Here is a 24,871-nt window from a genome sequence, read left to right as displayed (position 1 = left end):
TCTCGGTTTCTAGGCCCGGCCCCCTGAGCCGGGGAGACGGCCTGCCTTTCTATCGCCGAGGGAGCGGGTGGGTTCGCAGCGTGAAGCGCGTGTCTGCGTGGCGGTAGAGTTGTCTCCCGGAGGCAGACTATGGCGGGCCCGCTGACTGTGCCCTGGATGCCTCCACATGACCCGGGGACGCCGGCGCTGTCGGTGGTGGACATGCACACAGGCGGCGAGCCCCTGCGCATTGTGCTGGCGGGGTGTCCGGAGGTGGTCGGCCCCACGCTGCTGGCCAAGCGGCGCTACATGCGCCAGCACCTTGACCATGTGCGGCGACGGCTCATGTTCGAACCCCGGGGGCACCGGGACATGTACGGAGCTGTGCTGGTGCCGAGCGAGCTGCCCGACGCGCACCTGGGCGTCCTGTTCCTGAACAACGAGGGCTACAGTTCTATGTGCGGCCACGCTGTGCTGGCGCTGGGCCGCTTTGCGCTCGACTTCGGGCTGGTGCCGGCGCCCCCGTCCGACGCCCAAGAGGCCCTGGTCAACATCCATTGCCCGTGCGGGCTGGTGGCCGCCTTCGTGGAGTGCGAGGGCTGCCGCAGTCGCGGTCCGGTGCGCTTCCACAGTGTCCCGGCCTTCGTGCTGGCCACAGGTAACCGGCAGGACCCTTCCGGCCCTGCAGCCGGGGACCCAACTAATTACACTAACTGTCTCTGTGGGCTGGAGCCCACGAGCGCAACTAACCCACCCCACAAGCTTTTACAATCAAACAGAAGGTAATTCTAAATCCCTGCAAATGTATGTCAGCATCTTAGCCTTGTGAATTTGTGTGGTGCATGCAATTCGATTGGGGCTTCTCTAGTGGCTCAGCAGTAGAGAATCCACCTGCCAGTGCCCAAGACAGGAAGCTAGGTTGGGAAGATCCCCTGGAGAAGGTAATGGCAGCTCACGCCGGTATTCTTGTCTGGGAAATCCCATGGACAGAGAAGCCTGGCAGGTTGCAGTCCATGGAGTCGCAAAGAGTGGGGCACGACTTAGCCATTCAGCAACAATACTCATATTGTCTATCTCGCAGACGTGTCCATCTGTTATTTGGGGAGAGCCTCGAGGAGTACAGAATTACGAGTTTCCCTTACTCAACGCTTCGTTCCCCTCTCTCAGGCATTCCAGAAGATTTTGCAGTTGGATAAAGCAGGGTCCAGTAGGGTCAAGGAAAGTGTAAAGAGAAGCACGTACCGGGCTCCAGGATGGCTCAGAATATGCTTGCTGAGCACGTTATCGACCCCTGACAAGTTAGTAAACACAGGTTGCTGGAGCTCATCTGTAAAATGTGTCTTCCCCACTTCTTGGGGGAAGAATTAAATCTTTTCAAGAATATACAGCTGTTGGCTGCTCTCACTTTTTAATAACAGGAAAAAGTGTATGGGTCCAAATCCTGACTCCTCTTTAAAGCTATGCAGCCTCATTCGCTTTCCATTCCTACTGTGTCTTCATTTTTATCTCAATTGAGTTTTTTTGAGGATTTTGTATACGTGAATGCAAGGTACCTAGAAGTTTAAAAAATGACTTAGCAGCAGCAGCAGCAGAGACATAAAGACTGCGGAATATATCAGGTTGCTAGTTCTCTAGGAGTGCAGAACCTTGAAAAGGTTTTGGTGGGTTCTCTAGTGCAGAGCCTGTATGTGATGCTAAACAAGGTAATTATAATCCTTACAAAGAGGGAGATCCTTAAAAATCCTATCAGTGAAGGCTGAATTCTATCAGAGGAGGCTTTAGTAGTCTGACTAGAACTGAGCTGGGTGCTAATTTAGTCAATACAGGTATAGGGTTATCACTCCTTTTCCTCAAAGACTTCAAGCCATGTAAATCATTCTGTTAATTTAATCTTGAGCCTCCGGGTGGATTGGGGTTCCCAATTAACCTGTTTATGAATGTTATGAACCATGCAGTAATAGCCCAGGTGTTTGAGAGTCTTAGAACAGCCGCAGGCAGCTGAAACACACAAGTTGGTAAAAGAATGCCACTGGGAAAACTGATACTGTTTGCCCAGAAGAAATGGTGTCACATCGGATTGGGAGGGCACATAAGGGAGATGAGAATTTATGTTAGGGTTGCATCTTTAAAAACCTCAACTGTTAACTGGCTTGGTTACCTGACTCCGTCCCCCGCCCCCAAACCGCCAGGCCATCCCAGCAGCGGATTAGAAGCACTCTAGATTTTGTGGGAAATGACAGCTGGCAGCAGGATCACCAGCTGTGTACATCATAGTTTGGGGTTGGTTAGGGTGGGAGCAGCCAATACGACAAGCACAGTAGTTCCTGAAAGCATCCTTGTGTGACCATAAGATAATCAGTGGGCATTTATGGTCACTTTGAGTCATTAAGAAAATGAAATCCTTAAATTCTCTACTTTGAAAGTTGCTTAAAAGGCAGACTGATAGTGTTCAAGATCATTGCTCTGCCCCTTCCCATCTCTGTAACCTGTGGAAGGGATTCCATGCCTCAGTGTCATCTTTAAAGAGAGGATAACAATAGTCCCCACCTCAGAGCTGCTGAGTTCATTGCTATGCCACCCAGCTAAAGTGAAAACTAATTTTCATCACTGTATTTAAGTACTAGAACAGTATTCAGTCAGTGAATGTTTGTTGAGTAAATAAATGAAACTCAGAGCAGAATATGTTCATTGGTCCTCGTAAGAGCCCTATTCCTGCTGGAAGTTAAACTTTGGGCTTTCATATTGATATTTATTGCATTCCTAATCTGCCAGGTATTCCCCATGCATTATCACATGAAATTCTCAAAACAATCGTCTTCGGAAGGAAACAATTCCATTTTTCACATGAGGACTCCAAAGCCACACGTAGCTTTCCCCATTCTGGCAGTCCCTCATTTCCATCTATTTCCTCAGTCTCCTCATTAAACCTGCTTTGCATGTTGCATCAACATCAAGATAAAGCATTTTTCTCTTTTGCTGTTAAGTTCCACTGGCATGTTTTACTCTTGATTATAAATATGCTCTGACACATTATGTGTTAAAAGGATTCTGTGATTCTGCTCTGAAACTGATAGCTCCCTGGTGTCTTTGTATGACTCACTGTGCAAAGCAAGGAGTATAAGAACTATTTTACTTTTCACAACTTAATTTCTAAATTGAGACCCCTTTACCCTTCTGGTTGACTTTGCCTTATCCTTCCAAGGGCCCTTTTCTGATATATGTGTGAGCAAAGGTTTCTTAAAAGTTCCATCTTGGAGACAAGGGCCTTAACCACTTGCATAGTTAACCAGGGAAACATCATCTACCCCATCCAGTGGCCCCTGCCCCTGTCTCCTCTCCCTCTTCCTGTGGCTATCTCTGCCTCCTCACTGTGCTGTGGGACAGACCACACAGGTCTGCAGTCAGAACCTTCAGTCTCTTTTCTTGGCCTAGAGGAAATTTCTCTACTGACCAGGAGGACTGTTCTCCCTTTGGGACATTCCTGTGCCAACAAATCTTCCCCTGATAACTTAGGTTTCCGTGAACCAGAAACAGAGAGACCTGCCTTCTCCCCTGCTATATGCCTCCCCCAGAGAAAGTGATCATTAAGCCTATTTGACTTAGGGAGGAGAAAGAGAAAAAAATGCAAAGAAAGGTCAACAGTTTTAATGTCCCCAAATATCACCAGCCCCATTCCTTTGGAAATACAAATTCAGGATTTCAAACAACTGCAGTTTAGGTGAAATTTGGGGTATGTCAGGGACTTAAAATACCCAAATAAAAACTCTGATGCAAAATGATACTGTAAAGGCCACTGATTCTATAATGGCTTTATTCTGAATATTTGCCTGCAGGTTACTTCCTTGAGATGAAAATTTCTAGATAAATGAGTATCTGAAACTTGGATAGAAAAATGTTTTGTTTTGTTTTGTTTTTCCCATTTTGTTTTGATGTTGTAGCTGAAGAAAACCAGTTTGTGAATAGGATCCCAAATCCTCACTGTTTTAAACCATTCCCAATAGTATGAGAGGGACCTACATTTTCCTTCATAGTTTTCACACATTCATATCCCAGAGTTTCCTCTCTCTCTCTGCTTCAATGATGTTTTCTAGAAAAGATCCTCAGAATGGTTAACAAAATATGTAAGTATGATTTAGGAAAAACATGGCATTCAGATGTTCTAAAACTTTACGCAAACCTCATTGAAGTTAAAAATAGAAAGATGTACTTAGCTAAAGGTCTGTTATTATTTACTTGATGCACATTCATTTTCAAAATTGATTTTTGCTGCATTCCTAAGATAGGAAAAAGTACTCTTTAGCCCACCACCCATAAATACACATGAATTTAAAATGATGTGAATTTTATTGCTGAAATACTAAAAACAAACATTTTCAAACACATCTCTTTTAGATTTCCTGGTGGATGTTCCTGGTCGTGGGAAGGTGGTGGTGGACATTGCCTATGGTGGTGCATTTTATGCCTTTGTCAGTGCTGAAAAGTTAGGACTCGATGTTTGTTCTGCAAAGATGGGGGACCTCGTGGCTGCAGCAAGTGCGGTGACAGAGGCAGTGAAGGCTCAGGTCAGTACTGATGCTGCCGTCATAGCTGATAGCCTCCTCTGTGACATGGAGGAGATATAAATGACATGTCTACAGAAATTAAATATCTCTACATTTAGATTACCAGTCGTACTAAGAATAGGGTGCTGGTTGTAATCTTAAACTCTAGAGCAGGACTACCTGGGTGTTGTGGATTTGCCGTTTGTAACTTGTGTAACCTTGAACAAGTCACATTGCCTCTGTGTGCCTCGGTTTTCCCATCTGTAAATGGAAATTATGAAATTGGTGCTTCATAGGGAGTTGTAAGAGTAAGTCAGTACGTGTAAAGGACTTAGAATAGTGCCTTCGCCGTAGTAAATGTTCAACAAATGACAACTGTTCACTTTAAGAATAACTTATAATATAATTTGTGGTTATTTAAACAAATAGAAAATAGATAATATTACACTTTGAAATGCTTTTGATATACGTGGTCATTCTGCACCACTTGAAAATAATGAATGTCAAATATAGCTTACAAAATGGATTTCATTAAATCTGATCAGAATTTCTCTTATTTTACAGAGAATATTAATTCCTAGTTAGTGAATTTTTTTCTATATTGTTGCAAAGTAATAACTCCAAGTAATAACTCAAGTAACTCCAGTTTGATTTGGGAAAACTGTTGTTATAAAATCAGTTTAGATAATAAGTAATTCTAGAATATTCTTTCACTTCTAGCACAAGTCTGACATTTTACCTAATTGGGACCTGTATATAAAACTCATATACATACTTGAATGTTTTAGCATATGAAAATTTAATTATCGTTCTAAGTGAACAATAACTTAGGAAAGATAGAATCTAGAATACTTCTAATAATTAAGGCCTATTTAACATATCTGAGGCTTTAATTTAACATAATAACCTATAACTTTATGACCTAAATGGCAAAATGAAAATATATACTATAACCCTGTTCTAAATTATCATTTTTCCAGGACTTCCAATATAAATATGTAGAATTATTTTATCATGAAAACTTCTGAAACTCTGGACTTATATCTGTTTTCTGTTCCAGTAAGCAGACAGCTAATAGTTTGAGTTAACAATTTGACACAAAATAATTTGACCTTATTTTTTAATAAAATCAAGAGGAAAAGGCATTGTTTTCTTAATAAAAGGAGGAAGTTTAAACGTCTCATTAAAGCTAGAACATCTCACTAAGGTGGTAAGGGGTGGACTTTGAGGGAGGAAGGGTTCTGAGGAAAATATGAGAAGTTCTGTCAGTGATGAAGCAGGCAGTAGGTCTACTTTGTGAATTGCTGACCACTTGGGAGCCTGGTGGGCTGCCGTCTATGGGGTTGCAGCAGCAGCAGCAGCATCCTACTTATGCAGATTTAGGCAAAGGCCATTTGGGAGGGAAGGGGACTAAAGTAGATGTAGTATAAATTTGTCCTTATCCTTTTAACAAACATTTACCAAGGACTTATTGTATGTCAGATACTATGTTAGATGCTGGAGACCAGAGGAAGAACAAACCCCACCACCTTCAAGGAGCTCAGTCTAGTGGGGGCAGCATCCCTGTGTGCAGTGTGATGTAACTGCATGGGTGCTTTAAGGGGATGGAGAACAAAGGTCCAATATGCAGGCTTCTTTAACTGGGTTATAGATGGACTCCTTGGATTTTAGGACTCCAATCTCTTCAACTGCTTTAAATGATAGGTAAGTGGTAGGGGAATGTACTAACCATCGGGATACAGTAGAAGTAAGATTATAGTCATCTTGGCCAGGCTAACAGACGTTACAGAAATCCAGAAGTTAAACAACCAGACCTCCCAAGAAGAATAGGAAGCATTGCACATTTGAGCCAGACCAAGCTTTACTGCTCATGTGACTTAGCTGCCCTGCCATTGCCTGCTTCTGTGTGTACCTGCTGCTTTTTAATGATACTGACTTCAGTCCTTTATAATAGCCTTTTTGCCCCATCCAGTTGCTTCTCTTAACCTAATAGCTTCTGCAGCCTTATACTTTTTGCTTGCTCATGGCCTCTTACAGTTCTTGTGTTTATCAGTGATACTAATTTCAGCTCTAGATACTCATTGCTTGACTTTTCTGCATTATCCTCTTCAAGTTCCTTAGGGTAAGATAAGGATTGCCTTTCTCTTCCTGTTTGAGCAGCCATGGCTGGCCTGTGAATTGACTGTCCTGGGGTCAATGCTGAGGTCAGTGCTTCAAAGAGTGCATATGTTTGGGGGTTAAGTGTATAAAATACGGCTGTTCCTTTAGTAGAGGATATGTGCAGGATGACCTCCTTAGAAAGGGCTCAAAGTGTAAGAATCATAACTTCCAACAAAAGTATCTTTATTCATCTAGAAAAATGTGTAATTTCTAATATCAATATTTAGTGTTGTGACCCAAAAAATATTTTTTAAAATGATAAAGATGGAAAAATTATATCTAAGAGTACCCCATATCTGTTATTTAAAAGATAGATTTGAATGAAAATATTTATTTTACATGTGGTTGTTAATTATTTTATTTACAGTTTAAAATTAGTCATCCTGACAGCGAAGACCTTGCTTTTCTATATGGAACTATATTAACAGATGGAAAAGACACTTACAATGAGGAACCAACCACCAATATCTGTGTGTTTGCAGATGAACAGGTATTAAAGCTGGGATTTTTAGACACAGCCAGGTAATATGGAACTAGAACTCTGTGAACACTATCTTCATTTATTCTGAAACAGGTTGACAGAAGTCCTACCGGCTCAGGAGTGACAGCCCGAATTGCCCTTCAGTATCACAAAGGGCTTCTAGAACTGAACCAGACCAGAGCCTTTAAGAGCAGTGCAACTGGCTCAGTATTCACAGGGAAGGCTGTGAGGGTGAGTGGTACCTGTAGCTTCTTGTCTCTAAATATCTTACTTTTGATTCTCGAGACCTGAGTTGGATGTTAGGTAAGTTTTTTCATTAAGCTCTTAGAAGAGGACTGAAAAAGGACTGACAAAGGACACAGGACTGGAAAAACTTCTGTTCACCTAGGATATTGGTTTTCAAAGTATGGAAAGGACCTTGGGGTCCTATCCATGGGTCCACAAGGTCAAAGCTATATTCATAATAATACTGAGATGTTGCTTGCTCTTCACTTTCATCGTTTCACAAATGTACAGTGGAATTTTCCAGGAGCTACATGGTATGTGATATCTTAACCGATTGAATGCAGAAGCAAAAATGAGAATCTAGCTGCCTTTAGTTAAGCCAGACATTAAAGAGGTTTGTTAAAATGTAAAAAATGCCATGTTTCCCATTACATTTTTTTTTTGTTGGCAGATGTAGCTATTTTCACAAAAATTTGTTTATTACAACATGCAACAGATTTATTATTTATAAATGAATTAATGAACAAATATGTTTAATTTCCAAAATCAGAGATCAGATCAATCGCTCAGTCATGTCCGACTGTTTGCGACCCCATGAATCGCAGCACGCCAGGCCTCCCTGTCCATTACCAACTCCTGGAGTTCACTCAGACTCATGTCCATCGAGTCAGTGATGCCATCCAGCCATCTCATCCTCTGTCGTCCCCTTCTCCTCTTGCCCCCAATCCCTCCCAGCATCAGTCTTTTCCAATGAGTTAACTCTTCGCATGAGGTGGCCAAAGGACTGGAGTTTCAGCTTTAGCATCATTCCTTCCAAAGAAATCCCAGTATAGAAAATATTAATTGATATAACCTAAAAAACTCTTTGAGGTCCATATTCATTTTAGGATTGTTTGTTCTGGTTCTGTAAAAAGTGGCCTAGTATTTTGATAGAGATTGCATTAAATCTGTACATTGCTTTGGGTGGTATGGCCATTTTAATAATATTATGTTTTCCAGTGCAAGAGCATGGAATATTTTTTTGTTTCTTTACATCATCTTCAGTTTCTTTAATCCATGTGTTATAGCTTTCAGTATGTAGATCTTTCACCTCCTTGGTTAAGTTTATTCCTAGGTATTTTTTGACCCAGTTTTAAATGAGATTTTTTTTTTACTTTTTCTGATATTTCATTATTAGTGTATAGAAATGTGACAGATTTCTGTATATTAATCTTATATCCTGCAACTTAGAACTTTATTAGCGCCAATAGTTTTAGGGTGGAGACTTTAGGGTTCTCTATATAGAGTATCATTTCATCTGCAAATAGTGACAGCTTACCTCTTCCTTCCCAATTTGGATATTTTTTTTTCATATCTGATTGCTATGGCTGGGATTTCTGATACTAGGTTAAACAGAAGTGGCATAAACGGGCAACCTTGTCTTGTTTCTGAATTTACCAGGAAGGCTTTCAGCTTTTCACCATTGAGTATTACATTGGCTGCAGGTTTGTCATAAATGGTCCTTATTATGTTGAGATATGTTCTCAGTATACCCACTTTGATGAACATTTTTCATTATGAATGGATGTTTAATATTCTGGGATGCTTTTTCTGCATCTATTGAGATGATTATGTGGTTTTTGTCTTTCCTTTTGTTAATGTAGTGTATCACATTGATTGATTTGTGTATGTTGAACCATCCTTGTGACCCTGGTATAAATCCAGCATCATCATGGTATATGATCTTTTTTTTGTATTGTTGGATTGGTTTGTTGAGGATTTTGGCCACTATATTCATCAAAGATATTTACCTGAATTTTCTACTTTTTTAGTGTCTTGGTCTGGTTTTTCTATTAAGGTAATGGCTGGTGATATCCTCAAATCTTAGGATATTAAGGGATCCTGAGACCGAAATGTTTGAGAACGATTAAACTAGGTTTTGGATTTTTTTTGTTTTTATTCTATAGGAATATTCCATTTTATATAGTAAGATGTGAAAGTGCTGAAAAGTTTTGGAAAGTAGAGTTCTTATTAACATAGTGCTAAGTATCTTCAGTCATGTCCAACCCTTTGAGACCCCATGGACTTTAGCCCACCAGAGTCCTCTGTCCATAGGATTCTCCAGGCAAGAATACTGGAGTGGGTTGCCATTTCCTTCTCCAGGGGATCTTCCCAACCCAGAGATCCAACCCAGGTCTCTTAAGTCTCCTGCATTGGCAACTGAGTTTTTACCACTAGTGCCAACTGGGTACCCCTTATTAATATAATGTAATCAAATTTTAAATGTGCTAGCAGAGCTAATTAATGAATTACTCATAGTAGTAAGTGAAATCTACTATAGTATGATTAAATTGCATCTGGTAAATTAATATACTCACGAAGAGTCCTTTAATATACCAAATAATTTATCCTAATAAAGATTTTAAATCTAATATAGCGGTTTTAAAGTTTTGTTTTTCTGAACACTGAATTTTGTTTAAGTTAGGGATTTCTACACAATACAGTAATCTTGATGGAATACTGCCGGAGCCAGCCGGCAAAGTCGATCAGGTCCCGAGAACGTGCATGACGCGGCTGAGAAAGAATACTACAGCAAAAGAATACTACAGCAAAGATGGGGTTGAGAGGATCAGACACGACTCCACAAAGGGAAGCGGTCTGACCACGACTTTATTCAGCATCTTATATTTATACAGGAGAGCAAGAGAAAAACAAGACAGTTAACATTTTTCTTGGTTGACCTATACATCTTACAAAAAGTCACAAGAAATCTTGAGAGCATGGGAATGGCACTCTGTTATTATTTCTTACACCAGATAACATTTCCCTGTGCGTGAGAAGTTTGTCCAGAACCCCAGGTGTCTGCAATAAATAATCGCCTAATCTCTGGAGTGGCGGGACAAAGAGCTATGTTTGCAAGCAAACCCTCAAGGACTGAGGCAGCTCCCAGAGCTGTGTCCTTCAGATAAAGGACCCTGTTCTCATGGGCAGCTCCCCGCAGAATACCATGTTATATGCAGAAATTTGAAATACATTGTCTTCAAGTCTGAGATTTAAGATAAAATAGTAATTGTCAACATTTATTGGGTGCTTCACTACATGTTAATTTCTAAGCTCAGCACTTCATATATACCATCTCATGTAATTCTCACAAGAATCCTATGACAATTTAGAGTTTAGATACTTTGTCAGAGGTCAAACAGACAGCAGAGCCAGGCTATGAAGATGGGTCTCTCTGAGCAGACCCTATACTGTTAAACACCGTATTTTCTTGCTCTTAGGCAAAACATTTGATGCAGATGGGCAGTTTCACCCATATGAGAATGAACTCTATTCTCAACCACCCAAATCTTCATCCCTACCATGCTTATCTGTGCCTCTCTCCCAAGTCTAACACTGTCCACTAAACTTATTTCAAGATGACTGTCCCAGAGATACCTCAACTCATTAAAATGTTCTTCCTTCCTAAATACGTTCTTTCCTGTCTCATTCCCCATCTTGGTTAATGGTGGCGCAACTGCACTTCCAGGCTAGACACTGTGGTCATATTTAACTCATCTCTATTCTCACCACCTGTGTACATCAGCCCCCAGGTCTATCAATTCTGCCTCAAAAGTGTCTCTATATTTTGTTCTGCATTCTCACTAAAAACTGCCCTCCTGTCTCTAGATTTAATTGATGAATTAAAGTTGCCTCTTAACAGGTTGCTGGGTTTCTAGTTTCTGTCTCTTCCCCAATTAGTTCCCCACTTTACAGCTAAACTTAATCTAAAAACATGAATACAGTCACTTACCTTAAAAGCCTCCCAATTGCCCATATGATCGCCGTACTCAGTTGCATCCAACTCTTTTCGACACTATGAACCATAGCCCACCAGGCTCCTCTGTTCTTGGGATTCTCCAGGCAAGAATACTGGAGTGGGTTGCCATGCCCTCCTCCAAGGGATCTTCCTGACCCAGGGATCAAACCACATCTCCTGTGTCTCCTGTACTGCAGGAGATTCTTTACCACTGAGCCACCGGGGAGGCCCACTTAACTCTTGGATTCTCTTTAAAATGATAAAATTTGAGAATACAACTTTTAGGCTAGGTAAACTATGCAGGCAATACCTTGATATTCTCCTTTCATCATCTTTTTTCAGGAAGCAAAATGTGGTGATTTTAAAGCTGTCATAGTGGAAGTATCCGGACAAGCGCATTACACAGGTACCGCAAGTTTTATAGTAGAAGATGATGACCCACTGAGGGATGGATTTCTTCTCAAATAACTTCTATGGCTCATAAGGGCTTTCTTTTCCTAGAAATTGTTATCATTACTTATTTTTCTCTGTGTTATGCAGAAAACTATAAATCCAAATTGTACACATAAACCAACTGAGATTCTAAAATACTGTGGCTAAATATAAAGTCATTATTCCTCAGTTTGTACATGTATATTGATATAACTATCACTTACAGAATATAAAGTATCCAAAATTCAGAATACTTTTCTAATTATTAACACATCAGGTAAAATTAAAACCTCAGTTTTTACTTACTTAGTTCTTATTACTCTGTGGTAGTCACTGTGATATTTTTTTTTAAATGCTCTAAGCTTGAATTGTAGCCCTCACAACAATGGGTCTTACAAGTTCATTATTTTAGTCTTCCAGTTTTTATGTAAAATCATGCCCCCTCTCTGGAGAAGGAAATGGCAATCCACTCCAGTATGCTTGCCGGGAAAATTCCACGGACAGGGAGGCCTGGTGGGCTTCAGACTGTGGGGTTGCAAAGAGTCAGACATGACTGAGCACACAGTACCTGCCCTCTCTCTAAGCACAATGCATGGGAGATATATTATTATAAAGTCCTCAACACTTAGCAGTCATAAACTGGGAAAGAGGTGGGTGGTCAGCTTCTTTGGGTGAAAGTTGTTGTAGCTGCTGCTGGGATGTCCTCTAAGCTGCAAAGACCAGCTCCTATCCCCATGAACTTGAGAGAAGACCAAGAATCAGGCTTCTGATATATCATTAAGGTTCTTATAAAAATGGTTGTTTATTGCAATTTTTTAAGTATAGGTATACAGTCAGAGTCAATCAGTGAATCTCTATAATGGGGCAAATCTCATACTCTACCAACTACATGGTAGGTAATTTAAAACATGAAAGAAATGTTAACTGTTGGCATTCTTGCTAGTTAATTGTCTGTGAGTCTGTTAAAAAAAATAACATTTGATTATTATCAGTCATTATAAAATGAAATAATAAAAATTAATCAACATGTGATTCTCTTAATATTCAGTAAACTTTTTTTGAGGTAAGTAGTAGTAGTTCTTTTTCTTAGCATACCGTGAAGTATTTAATTCATTTCAACTGGCTCTGTCATCCAGCAAGTCTGTACACATCCCGTTATTAGGTCTGTGATTGAATCACCTGTCCAAAATGAAGACTATAAAGTTAATGTTCTTGATTTCCTTATTAAATGCACAAAAACTAATGTTTTCCACTCATTATCTCTTAAAATTTGTAGTAAAGAATTCATTTACCTCCAAAAAAAAACACTAAATATGACCAAGAAATTTTCTACAGATTAAAGAGATTTTCTTTTTTTTTTTGGCCAGAGAAACATTTTTTCTTTTTTTGAAAGTATTTATTTTTTAATTGAAGGATAATTGCTTTACAGAATTGTGTTGGTTTCTGCCAAACATCAATATGAATCAGCCAAAGGCATACATAGGTCCCCTCCCTCGCCCGTTACACTTTTGAAAAATAGAAACAGAACCACTATTTTCTCTCTAAATTTCACAAGTCACATTAATTTTTTAAAAATGCAGACCGACATTTAGTAGTCTAAATGTTTGAAACATTGTTTCAAAATTCTCTACAGACAGTGCACCTTCTGATCAACTGTACCCTGGCTAGCACTCCCTCTGCCCGTCCCTGGTATGCCACATTTATGAATATGAGAGAAATGGAAGTCAGATGTGTTAAATTACTCTATTAACGTCACATCTGGGGCTTCCCTGGTGGCTCCCTGGTAAAGAACCCGCCTTCCAATGCAGGAGACATGGGTTCGATCCCTGAGTCAGGAAGATCCCCTGGAGAGTGAAATGGCAACCCACTCCAGTATTCTTGCCTGGGTGGCAAAGAGTCAGGCGTTGACTTAGGAACTAAACAACAACAACAAGGTCACATTCGGGGCTGTCATTCTAGCTCTGCTGACTCCAGGTCCAGTATTTTCCTGCTGCACTTCCTCCACTTGTGAGACAGGACAGCCAGAACTTGTTTTACAATATAGTACTTTAAACAAAAATATTGTTTACTAAACATTGAAAAATTAATACTGCCTAAATATTCTTAAATTCTAATCCGAACCAGAGCCAAACCCTTGCAATAACATTCATTCCTTCTGTATTTCACCATGCCTTCCACAGAGTCAAAACCACTAGGGAAATCAACAGCTATTCCTCTTGCTTCCACATGTCTAATCAGTCATGAAGCCTTATTGATTCTGCCTTCTAAATACTATTCACTTCTCTCCCTTCCCATCCTTGCTAAGGAGCCTGCCTCATCACTAAGCTTTTTCAAGCAACCTCTTTCCTGTCACTGGTTCCTTCCTCTAAGCTATTACCAAGTATCATCATAACAAAATGAAACAAACACCCCATGTCCACCTTCTCTCTTCAGCCTGCTATCTGTCACCCTTTTCCCTTCCTTTTGTAGTCAAGCTTCTAGATTCCTTACTCTCTTATTAATATATTTTTTATCTTCCATTTGCTACTCAACTATTACAGTCTGGTTTTGACTTGATTACTCATTGGAAGCTGTGCTTGATCTAACCTAGATTTAATGGTCACCCACAGGTTTATATGTTAAAAAGCAGATTCATTACTTTGCCTACAAAGGTCCGTGTAGTCAAAGCTATGGTTTTTCCAGTAATCTTGTACAGATGTGAGAGCTGTACAATAAAAAAGGCTGAGCACCAAAGAATTGATACTTTTGAACTGTGATGTTGGAGAAGACTCTTGAGAGTCCCTTGGACAACAAGGAGATCAAACCAGTCTATCCTAAAGGAAATTGTCCTGAATATTCATTGGAAGGACTGATGCTGAAGCTGAAGCTCCAGTACTTTGGCCACGTGATGCAAAGAGCCAACTCATTGGTAAAGACCCTGATACTAGAGAAGATTGAAGGCAGAAGGAGAAAGGGATGACAGAGGATGAGATGGTTGGATGGACCACTGACTTAATGGATATGAGTTTGAGCAAACGCCAGGAGATGGTGAAGGACAGGGAAGCCTGGTGTCCTGTAGTCCATGGGGTCGCAAAGAGTCAGACATGACTGAGCGACTGAACCTTGCTTCCGGCAGGCAAGTGTGGTACATTTTGGAGCAGGAACCTCTATACCCTTGGTGCAGAGCTCCAGGGAATAGGAGCCAGGAACTTGGGTTCTATCCTCGGCTTCTTGTTTGTGCTCTTTCGACCCATCTGCTGATGCTCTGAGGTGGATTTCTATGGATTTGGTCAGCACCATTCCTTTCCCCTTCTTTTATCAACAACACTCTCCTTTTCCTTTGGGAAATTATCCCTCCCCAGCATGTAGCCTTGCTGAGGTGGCCAGGAAAGGGTACTCCAGTCAGAGTCTCCCCACCAAGACCTGGGATCTTGCGAGAAATGACAAAAGGTCTGAAAAATGGTTGAAGCAGACTTATTCCTGTAGATCCCTAAAGAGATCGTTCTCAGTTCCTCTACCTGTAGAGTTGCCCTGACTTCTCGTGCTCTTGGAGTTAGCTATTAAAGACTATCCTTTTGAACTCCCCGCATCCTTCTGGCCAATTCTGTTTTTGCTTAAATGAGACAGAAACCTCATTGTATTGCTTATATCCAAAGACCCCCAATCCAGACATGAATCCTTAAAATCTCTTCCCCTCCTTCACTGTAAATGCTTAGTTCAGACTTGTCATTTCTCTCCTGGGCTATTACAGTGCCTTTTCTTAACTGGTCTCCCAGTTGCTAGACTCTTCCTATAGTCATTATATGTTTAAACATCTATGACATTGTAATATATTTGTGTTTGCCTAAATCTGTAAGGTTCTTTGGTCTGGGATCCTTGTTTCTGAAAACTTAGTACAGAGAAGGTTTTCAAAAGAAAACAAAAGTAATCTATTATATATTTTTGTCTTAGTTCAGTGGTTTTCAGCTGAGGCTGGCCCCCCTCTCACCCTCTTCCCCAACATTTTGCAGTCTGAAGACATGTATAGCTGTCACTACTGCCATCCCATGGTAGCAACTAGGGATACTGTTCAACATCCTACAATGCATAGGGTCGCCTCCCCAAGAAAGAATTATCTGGCTCAAAATGTCAATAATGCCGAGACCAAGAAAGCGAGTCTTATTTTACCACCCTGCTGTGCTGTGTTAGTTGCTCATTTGTGTCCGATTCTTTGCGACCCCATGGACTATAGCCTGCCAGGCTTCTCTGTCCGTGGGGATTCTCCAGGCAAGAATACTGGAGTGCGTTGCCATGTCCTCCTCCAGAGGATCTTTCCAACTCAGGGATTGAACCCAAGTCTCCCGCATTGCAGGCAGATTCTTTAACATCGGAGCCACCAGGGAAGCCCTTTTACCACCTTAAACGAACTTTATTTTATACTGTAAATTTTCAGTAGGATATCTTTCCCCACCCAAATGAGCACCCAAAACACTAATATTGTTGATACTGAGACCTGAAAGTATACTAATCATTCTTTAGATCAGTGTTTCTCAAACTTGCATCAGAATCACTTGCAGGGCTGGTAGCTGGGCTCCATCTGCAGAGTCTCAGATTCAGTATATTTGCGGTAGGGCCTGAGAATCTGCATTTCTAACAAGTTCCCAGGTCATGCCAGTGCTGCTGGTCCAGGGTCCACACTTTGCAGACCACTGCTTTAGAGAACCTGAGGGTTTATTAACACTGCCCCCCGTAAGATGCCATGCCCAGAAACTTGAGATGCAAGCTTCCCTGAGCAGGCACACTCTTGCTGTTCCCGAAATCTTGCTGCCAGATACCTGGAGTGCATCTGTGGCGACTCCAGCACCTTAAACTCAAAACATATCACCTTCCAGAGAACTGACAAAGACTGAAAGCAGGGCAAGGAAGCAGCGACTCTCCCCTCTTCCCTGACACGTGAGACAGTAACGGTCCTGAGGGCCAGGCCCTTGAAAGCAAGGTGACATCCCTTCTCCAGGATCCGTATCCTAGCTCTCCAGAGCACCTGTATCAGAATCACATTGAGGACTTAGATTCATGGGCCCATCCTCAGTAACCCTGGGAGTTAGCCAATGACTGCATTTTAATAAGCTTACTACATCAGTGGTTCTCAAAGCCTGGTCCTTGGACCAGCAATATCATACACCCAGTAACTTGTTAGAAATGCACATTTTCAGACAGGACCCCATACCTACTGAATCTGAACCCCTGAAGTTGGACCCAGTCACTTGTGTTTTAACAAGCCTTCCAAGTCAGCAGTCCCCAACCTTTTTGGCACCAGGGACCGGTTTCCTGGAAGACAATTTTCTCACAAACAGAGCTGGGTGAGGCAATGGTTTAGGTTTCACCCCCTGCTCACCTCCTGCTGTGCAGTCTGGTTCGAACAGGCCAGGGACCCCTACCGGTCTGTGGCCTGGGGGTTGGAGACCCCTGCTCTAGGTGACTCTTGCCTGCTCAAGTTTGAGAATACCTGGTTTAAGTCTTACTGCTCCCTCATGTTTAAGATCTCCGAATTTAGACTATTTTCCACTTCAGGTTCTAGATTCCTTTCCTACTTGTAGATGCCAGAAGCACCCACAGGAAGCAACCAACCCCCTCTCCCCTCCCTACCTCTCTGTAGAACATGTATATGGAACCAGAATGTGAGAGTGAACCCCTATTGAATTTGGCCATCTATATGAGGGCCACTCCCGTTTTAATCTGGCCGGGCAATGGTCCCCTGGAGCTCCACCTGGCACTCTCTGAAGCCTACCCACCCTGGCCGCGAAACCTTAGGGAAAAGTGATGTCCTGGACACGCTTTTCTAAGGGTTCTCGGCCCGCGGCCCGCCCCGCGCTCCTGCGTAAACACGCGGTTCCCTTGACAACGCCTGGAACGCACGTCAAAGGCTCGGAGAGTCTCGGGCGACGGTCACCCCTCCGGCCGAGCGCGACCCCCAGCAGAGGCCTCTGGGCCCGGCCCCGAGCCACCTCGGGCTTGCGGCCTCCTCCCCTGGTGCGGGATGAGCAGACCTGCGGCCGCCGCGGGGCCCCATGGAGGAGCAGCCGCCGCCGCCGCTGGTCCGCCCGCCAGTGAGCACGGCCTTATCGGGCAGCCCACACCCCGGCGCCCCCTCCCCGGCCGGCACGCCTGGCGGGACTTCCTCCGCGGCGACGGCGGTGGCCGTGCTGTCCTTCAGCACCGCGGCGGCCGCGGCGCTGGGGAACCGGAGCGACGTGAGCGGGGCCGACAGCACTGGCGCCGCGGCTGGCGGCGGCCTCGGCGGGCGCGGGGCGGCGGGGGCGGCGGGGAGGCCACCGCTGGGCCCCGAGGCGGCGCCGCTGCTGTCGCACGGGGCGGCGGTGGCGGCCCAGGCGCTGGTCCTCCTGCTCATCTTCCTGCTGTCTAGCCTGGGCAACTGCGCGGTAATGGGGACCATCGTGAAGCACCGGCAGCTCCGCACTGTCACCAACGCCTTCATCCTGTCCTTGTCCCTGTCGGATCTGCTCACGGCGCTGCTCTGCCTGCCAGCCGCCTTCCTGGACCTCTTCACGCCGCCGGGGGGCCCGGCGCCCGCCGCCACCGCCGCCGCCGCGGGGCCCTGGAGCGGCTTCTGCGCGGCCAGCCGCTTCTTCAGCTCGTGCTTCGGCATCGTGTCCACGCTCAGCCTGGCCCTCATCTCTCTGGACCGCTACTGCGCCATCGTGCGGCCGCCGCGGGAGAAGATCGGCCGCCGCCGCGCGCTGCAGCTGCTGGCGGGCGCCTGGCTGGCGGCTCTGGGCTTCTCCTTGCCCTGGGAGCTGCTCCTCACGCCCCGGGAGGCCCCGGCGGCGGCGCAGAGCTTCCACCGCTGCCTTTACCGGACGTCTCCGGACCCCGCGCAGCTGGGCGCGGCCTACAGCGTGGGGTTGGTGGTGGCCTGTTACCTGCTGCCCTTCCTACTCATGTGCTTTTGCCACTACCACATCTGCAAGACCGTGCGCCTGTCGGACGTGCGCGTGCGGCCCCTGACCACCTACGCGCGCGTGCTGCGCTTCTTCAGCGACGTGCGCACGGCCACCACCGTGCTCATCATGATCGTCTCCGTCATCTGCTGCTGGGGGCCCTACTGCTTCTTGGTGCTGCTGGCCGCCGCCCGGCGGGCCCAGGCCGCGCAGTCTCCCTCTCTCCTCAACGTGGTGGCCGTCTGGCTGACCTGGGCCAACGGGGCCATCAACCCTGTCATCTATGCCGTTCGCAACCCCAACATTTCGATGCTCCTAGGGCGCAACCGGGAAGAGGGTTACAGGACTAGGAACGTGGACGCTCTCCTGCCCAACCAGGGCCGGGCTCTACAGGCTGGAACCCTCAATCTCCTTCGAAACCGCTGTACCAACCGCCTGGGGGCCTGGAGCACGATGTCCTCTTCCAACCCGACCAGCGGGGTGGCAGGGGATATGGCCATGTGGGCTCGCAAAAATCCTGTTGTGCTTTTCTGCCGGGAGGGACCACCAGATCCTGTGACAGCAGCGGCTAAACAATCTGAATCTGGGGATACCAGCCTCTAAGGAGGGTTGGGATGCACAGCTTATGAAGGCAGATTTCCACCCTCTTCAATTAACTAACGGGGAGAATCGTGCATTTCATAAAGCCAAACGTTTAAAAGAGACAGAGGGGAAGGCTTACCCCTTCCCTCCAAACAACATAACAAGACAATGTCCTTTCCTTCAGAAGTGCCAAAAGGAATGTAAAATGCAAAAATTAAAACGATCTTACATTGCACAACCAAGCATTGTGAACTGTCAGTGCCCAAAATGACAAAATTCACAATTACTGAAAAGCTCATATTACAGGAGTCACACTGTGAAACAAACCAAAAAACTCATTGAATGCGACTGGTATTCATATACATAGAGTTCCAGGAAAGAATGAAGACCTTAAGAACTGCTTGAAGGCCCCTCTAAATCACCAGCATTCAAAGAACTTCAGATTTCTAGAACCTGCACCTCTAACACATGCCTAGGGTGCTTAGGTTAGGAGTAGAAATTTTTATCTGGCTTTACACACCTTGGTGCATTTCCTTCCCACCCCCACCCCATAATCTTTGTAGAAAATTTTAAATTCATATCCCATTTAAAACCATTTTAGGATTTTGAAGGTGGTTTATTACTATAAAATTCAACTGTTTGAGGGGCAAACAGAAGTATGAACATAAAGAAATGTGGCTAATTTTTAAAGTATTTTGAGATTATATTTAGAAACTAGTGTGCAGCATCAACCCTCCTCCCCCAAAATATTTGTCTGGGAATCTTTGAGACTTTGACCTTACTCTAACCTGCTACTTTTGTTTCTAATGATTTAGAGGTGCCACTCTCAGAAAGCTTTCACATTCTTAAATGATTTTCACAGTAGGAAGTCTTTGCATTTGAAGTAAATTTGATTTTTGGATGCAGCCAAAAATGTAATTTAAAGTCAAGTTGATTGAATCATGTGAATAATGCATATATATATAATAGGAGAACTCTATGAAGTTATTGGCTTAGCTATCCTACGCAGCTTTCAACTAATCGAAAATGATTCCAAAGAGGAATTCAAGAAATATTTTGAGAAGTGGATGCATTCTTGGAATGAGCATAAGGCTCTCCAAGAAGATTGACATGTTCTCCTACATTTGGAAGTTTGGGTATGTTTGTTTAAAAAAAAAAGTTCCTTTATAGACACGACATCTAAAATAGTGTGATCTTGATTCGAAAGGAGGATGCCTGTGAGATTATTATATGTAGTAGAGTATTCATAACGTAAGCATAAAGTCAGAGAGGTACTTTAATCACACTGGAAATACCTTCAGAAAGGTGCAAAACAAAGATTTTTTTTAAAAAATTCAAAGCACGATTCAGAATTTGTATGGGTGAAATTTCTCTTATTAAATGCCACTATACATAGAATCATTTGCTCAGAATTTTGAAAGATGTTTTTTGTGTTTTCACTGTTTCTTCCATCTTACTCCTCTTTTCTTCCGTGTTTCACAGCCTTAATTGAATAAGTACTTTAAACTAGACATGAAATGTCAGCTCTCTTATAAAGATTTTAATGTGAAATGGCCATCTTTTTTTCCTTGTAAAGTATTTAAACATTTTTGTTAGTATTTAATTTTGTGTGTGTGACAGATGGATATATGTCATCATTTTGTAATCAAAGATGGAAATATATGATTCTTGTCAGAACTAAAGATGTTTTAATGTTTTTCCCTTTCTCAAGGCATAATGCAACCAGAAGTTTATGAATTATCTGTATATATCTTCCTACACTAAGTGTAGTAAAGAGTAAATGAGATCATCTCTCCTCTTTAGTACTTACTATAACAGTCAGTGCAGCTGAACTCATGTTTAACAGGTATATCCTGTTAAAGGCAGAAAAAAAAAGCAGTCATGTATTTTTCACACTGTGAGAAAATGGAAGTCATGTCTGATATTTAGAGGAAAAAGATAAAGTCTTCCAATTAGGAAATTGAAATTCAAGAACTGTGAATAGAGGCAGAAAAAGAGAAATCTTAGGGGAAGGAGCAAACATGTTGCAAAATAAGGTATTGCCTAGGAAGAAGAATTGAAGGAAGGGATTTAAAAATAAAACATAGCATGAGATAAATCTGCTTCATCAGTGAAGGTGGACATCCATGAGACTAGGCACTCTAGGGTGGTGGCATGAAGGACTGTAAGCAGAGAAGAAATTCCCACCCTAACTCTTGGTAGGCAGGCGTAGGAAGTTTTAGGAAGGGGATGGCTTGGGAAGGAGATTGTTCTGTTAGTGGTTCTAAGAGGCATGGTGGATAAGAATGGAGAGAGAAAATTGCTAATATGTTCCTGAAGAATTTACAGTGTTATGTTTGTTTTTAAATTTGAGGTTATTCAACTGGTCAGTGATAGAACTAGGACCTGAACCTCAGAGCTTCGTATTCCCTTCTCTATATCGCCCCCACAAAGATCCATGAACAGAGACACTGAGGAAGAGAAGCTGTGGTACTGTCCTCAACACCAACACCATAATCATCATCACCATCTACTGGTTTTATTTTGTATGTCGTGTAGAACAACTTCCTGGAGTGCTAAGGATACTAAAGGGTAGAAATCACATTACCTACCTTAAGAGGGCATCCAGCCTAATTGAGGACTTTGTGCTTTATAAAAATTGGTCGTAATCAGCACTCTTTAGTTTATCTGTGAGAAAGGGTGCAGCATTTTCAGAAGTGGTTATCAAAGAGAGGAGATGGATTTGGAAGCAAAGACATGTCGATAAAGTCCAAGAGCCATCCGGTCCAGCCGTAGACACTTGGAGACAAAAATTAGTGCCTTGAATAAAAGATATGAAAGAATGACCTGAATATTTAAAACTTAGACCTTTCCTCATGACTCTGTGGAAAAAGGAGAAAGAGAAGCTTTGCAATATTGGCATGTATTAAATATTGCTTAGACATAAGGCCAGAATATAATTCTTCGTATCTCATTATGTTCACAGCTCAAGTATTTCATTTAAATTGCAATAACAAGCCATACTTAGCATAGTACATGCATTAGCTCATTTAATCCTCAAAACAACCTTCTAAGTAGGGGAGGGGTGTTATTATTATCACACAACCCATCTTACAGATGAAAATACTGAAGCACACACGGGCTTTGTCTAAGATCACACAGGAAGTAAGTGCTAGATTTATCCCTAGCAGACAGTCTCATCTTAACCACTAAACAGTACTGTTTCTCTAATTTGTAAAAGATAATGAAAAACCTGGGAAAGAGCCCAGGAAGATAAAAACAGGACTTCCCAGATGGCGCTAGTGGTAAAGAATCTGCCTGTCAATGTAGGAGACATAAGAGACTTGGGTTCGATCCCTGAGTTGGGAAAGTCCCCTGGAGGAGAGCATGGCAACCCACTCCAGTGTTCTTGCCTGGAGAATTCCACGGACACAGGAGCCTGGTGGGCTACAGTTCATAGGGTTGCAAAGAATTGTACGCAACTGAAGAGACTTAGCACAGTACAGATAAAAACAATTATCAAAGTAATGGGAAATAGATATCATAAAATTTAAAAGAAAGTATTTGTTTAATTTGGGGAACAGCTATATAAGATGTGTGTTTTAAAAATATATGGACAGGTTTTGAGCAGTTATTTTCTCATATAAACCCCAGTCCTGGATGACTCCAATCATTGGCCTTCTCCATTCCTGTTCCAGGGTGACTGAGCACAGCTGGAGAAAACTAAGAGTCAGATCAGTTAGTTCCCTCTGCATCTAGAACCCATAGTCTTGCCTGACCCTTCTGCCCTACCCAGCAATCTGAATTTCTTCTCATCAGCTCTCTCTTTCTGCCCACTTTAGTCACCCTTCAAACTTTCTCTGCTCAAACTTTTAACCAGTTCTTACTTTTTGGAAGATCAGTTTTGCTCCTACTTCTTGAAGAAAATAGAAGCCATCAGATACAGATATCTTCATATTTTAGCCATCAAAGGAAACACACTAGACTGAATTGACACCAGTTCTCAGCTCTGTCTAACAGTAAATAGTCTGGTCTCCTCACCAACCTCATGCTGTTAATCGGCTCCTTTTTGTGGTATCCTTTTGTGGTAGCCTTTCCTGCTGAACCAAATCCTTTCTGAGTTCTTAAGCATTCTCACTTAAAAGGAAAAAACAAAACCTTTCCAGTTTATCCATCTCGTTTCTCTCGCTCCGCTCCTGCCCTTCAACGAAACTTGTCAAAAGAATTGCCTACATTTTTACAGATCTAGATCCTAGTCCATAATGTTCATGGTGCAAGAAAGTCAGTTTTATGCAACTCAATTTTCCCAAATCCCCTATTCTTCCAGATAGCAGAAACTTAAGATGGGTTTAAATAAGCCCAGGCCCTATGGACTTTTCTAGAACCAAGGCCCAGTGAATGTCAGTCTTCAGTGGTCATCTGTATTGCATCTGCTGAAGTACCCATCCATGTGTCTCTGGTCACATCCATAGAAGGTTGTGTGAATTATCCCTACTCAATTTGAGAGATTAACAAAGGTCCGTCTAGTCAAAGCTATGGTTTTTCCAGTAGTCATGTATGGACGTGAGAGTTGGACTATACAGAAAGCTGAGCGCCTAAGAATTGATGCTTTTGAACCGTGGTTTTGGAGAAGACTCTTGAGAGTCCCTTGGACTGCAAGGAGATCCAACCAGTCCATTCTAAAGGAGATCAGTCCTGAATATTCATTGGCAGGACTGATGCCTAGGCTGAAACTTCAAATACTTTGGCCACCTGATGCGAAGAACTGACTCACTGGAAAAGACCCTGATGCTGGGAAAGATTGAAGGCCAGAGAAGAAGGGATGACAGAGGATGATTTGGTTGGAGGGCATTACCAACTCAATGGACATGAGTTTGAGTAAACTCCAGGAGTTGGTGATGGACAGGGAGGCCTGGCGTGCTGCAGTCCAGGGAGTCACAAAGAGTCGAACACGACTGAGCGACTGAACTGAATATGAGAGAACACAGCTCTCAAGTTAGCCAACTTTAGAGCCCTTCTTTGGACACAAAGATTATTACTCCATCTCAACACCAAGAGAGGGCTGTGACAACCCCTATAATGCTATCTCAGGCTGGTTTTTTTTTAATTGATTTTTAATATTTTTGAGGAGCCCTGTGACTTGAAACTTTTTAGTATCATTGGGTCAATAAATCAAAATGATAAATAAAGTATATGTTGGAGGTTCTACTTATGAAATGGCAGTGAGGAGCCCTGTGACCTGCTCTTCAGTGAAACAAGTGTAGCTGGTGAAAATTATTTAAAAAGCAACCATTTGAAGTCTTTGGATTGTCATAAGAGCAAAACGATGGGTAACAGTTAGTCAGATTCATTTCATCTGTCTTCAAGACTTGCATGTCCTCCAAGCAGCATATAGCCTAAGATGTTGGCCCAAGTTATTTTCCAGGAACTTGGAGTCAGCTGCCTCTAGTTTGAGCTGAGCTGATTAAGATTGGATAGGAGCCCCAGCCCTCCAACTGGGCATGCTCCAGTGTCCTCTCTGTAACCTTTTGATGTCAGATGGCTGAAAACTCCACCCTCAGATGATGCTAAGCACCTACACGTTTGAACTGCAGACGCCTGTAGCTTAGTTACACCTGTCTTAGTTACAGTTACTGCGCCTTTTCCCAATGACCTTTCCCACTCTCCCCACACCTCAGACTGCCCAGCTTCTTTATTCCTTATCCCATGAGCACCCACGCCCCTGCCTTTGGGGAGGCGGGTTTGAGATTCCTTCATCCATCTCGCTTGACAGCCATGGGAATAAACCTCTTTGCTA

General features: G+C 43.0%; 2 protein-coding genes across 2 annotated transcripts; both read left to right on the top strand.

Moving 5' to 3' along the window:
* Window position 1: 1 nt before the first annotated feature.
* Window positions 2-12,637, top strand: L3HYPDH (trans-L-3-hydroxyproline dehydratase). Its single transcript, XM_019968996.2, has 5 exons — window positions 2-637; window positions 4,372-4,541; window positions 7,048-7,170; window positions 7,255-7,392; window positions 11,507-12,637. Exons 1-5 carry the CDS (start codon window positions 130-132, stop codon window positions 11,630-11,632), a joined length of 1,065 nt encoding a protein of 354 aa, XP_019824555.2. The 5' UTR covers window positions 2-129; the 3' UTR covers window positions 11,633-12,637.
* A 345-nt stretch (window positions 12,638-12,982) lies between these two features.
* Window positions 12,983-20,882, top strand: GPR135 (G protein-coupled receptor 135). Its single transcript, XM_019968995.2, has one exon. It carries the CDS (start codon window positions 17,623-17,625, stop codon window positions 19,114-19,116), a length of 1,494 nt encoding a protein of 497 aa, XP_019824554.2. The 5' UTR covers window positions 12,983-17,622; the 3' UTR covers window positions 19,117-20,882.
* Window positions 20,883-24,871: the final 3,989 nt, after the last annotated feature.

This window comes from Bos indicus, chromosome 10, assembly GCF_029378745.1.
Source record: "Bos indicus isolate NIAB-ARS_2022 breed Sahiwal x Tharparkar chromosome 10, NIAB-ARS_B.indTharparkar_mat_pri_1.0, whole genome shotgun sequence".
Lineage (NCBI taxonomy): Eukaryota > Metazoa > Chordata > Mammalia > Artiodactyla > Bovidae > Bos > Bos indicus.
This window is presented reverse-complemented; position numbering and strand designations above follow the sequence as displayed.

What these genes read in the sequence shown, in the direction of transcription:
- L3HYPDH (XM_019968996.2), top strand. Translation starts at nt 130, where the DNA reads ATGGCGGGCCCGCTGACTGTGCCCTGGATGCCTCCACATGACCCGGGG. An exon ending in GGCCTTCGTGCTGGCCACAG is followed by an intron (nt 638 to 4,371) that starts GTAACCGGCAGG and finishes CATCTCTTTTAG; the next exon opens with ATTTCCTGGTGGATGTTCCT. An exon ending in CAGAGGCAGTGAAGGCTCAG is followed by an intron (nt 4,542 to 7,047) that starts GTCAGTACTGAT and finishes TTTTATTTACAG; the next exon opens with TTTAAAATTAGTCATCCTGA.
- GPR135 (XM_019968995.2), top strand. Translation starts at nt 17,623, where the DNA reads ATGGAGGAGCAGCCGCCGCCGCCGCTGGTCCGCCCGCCAGTGAGCACG.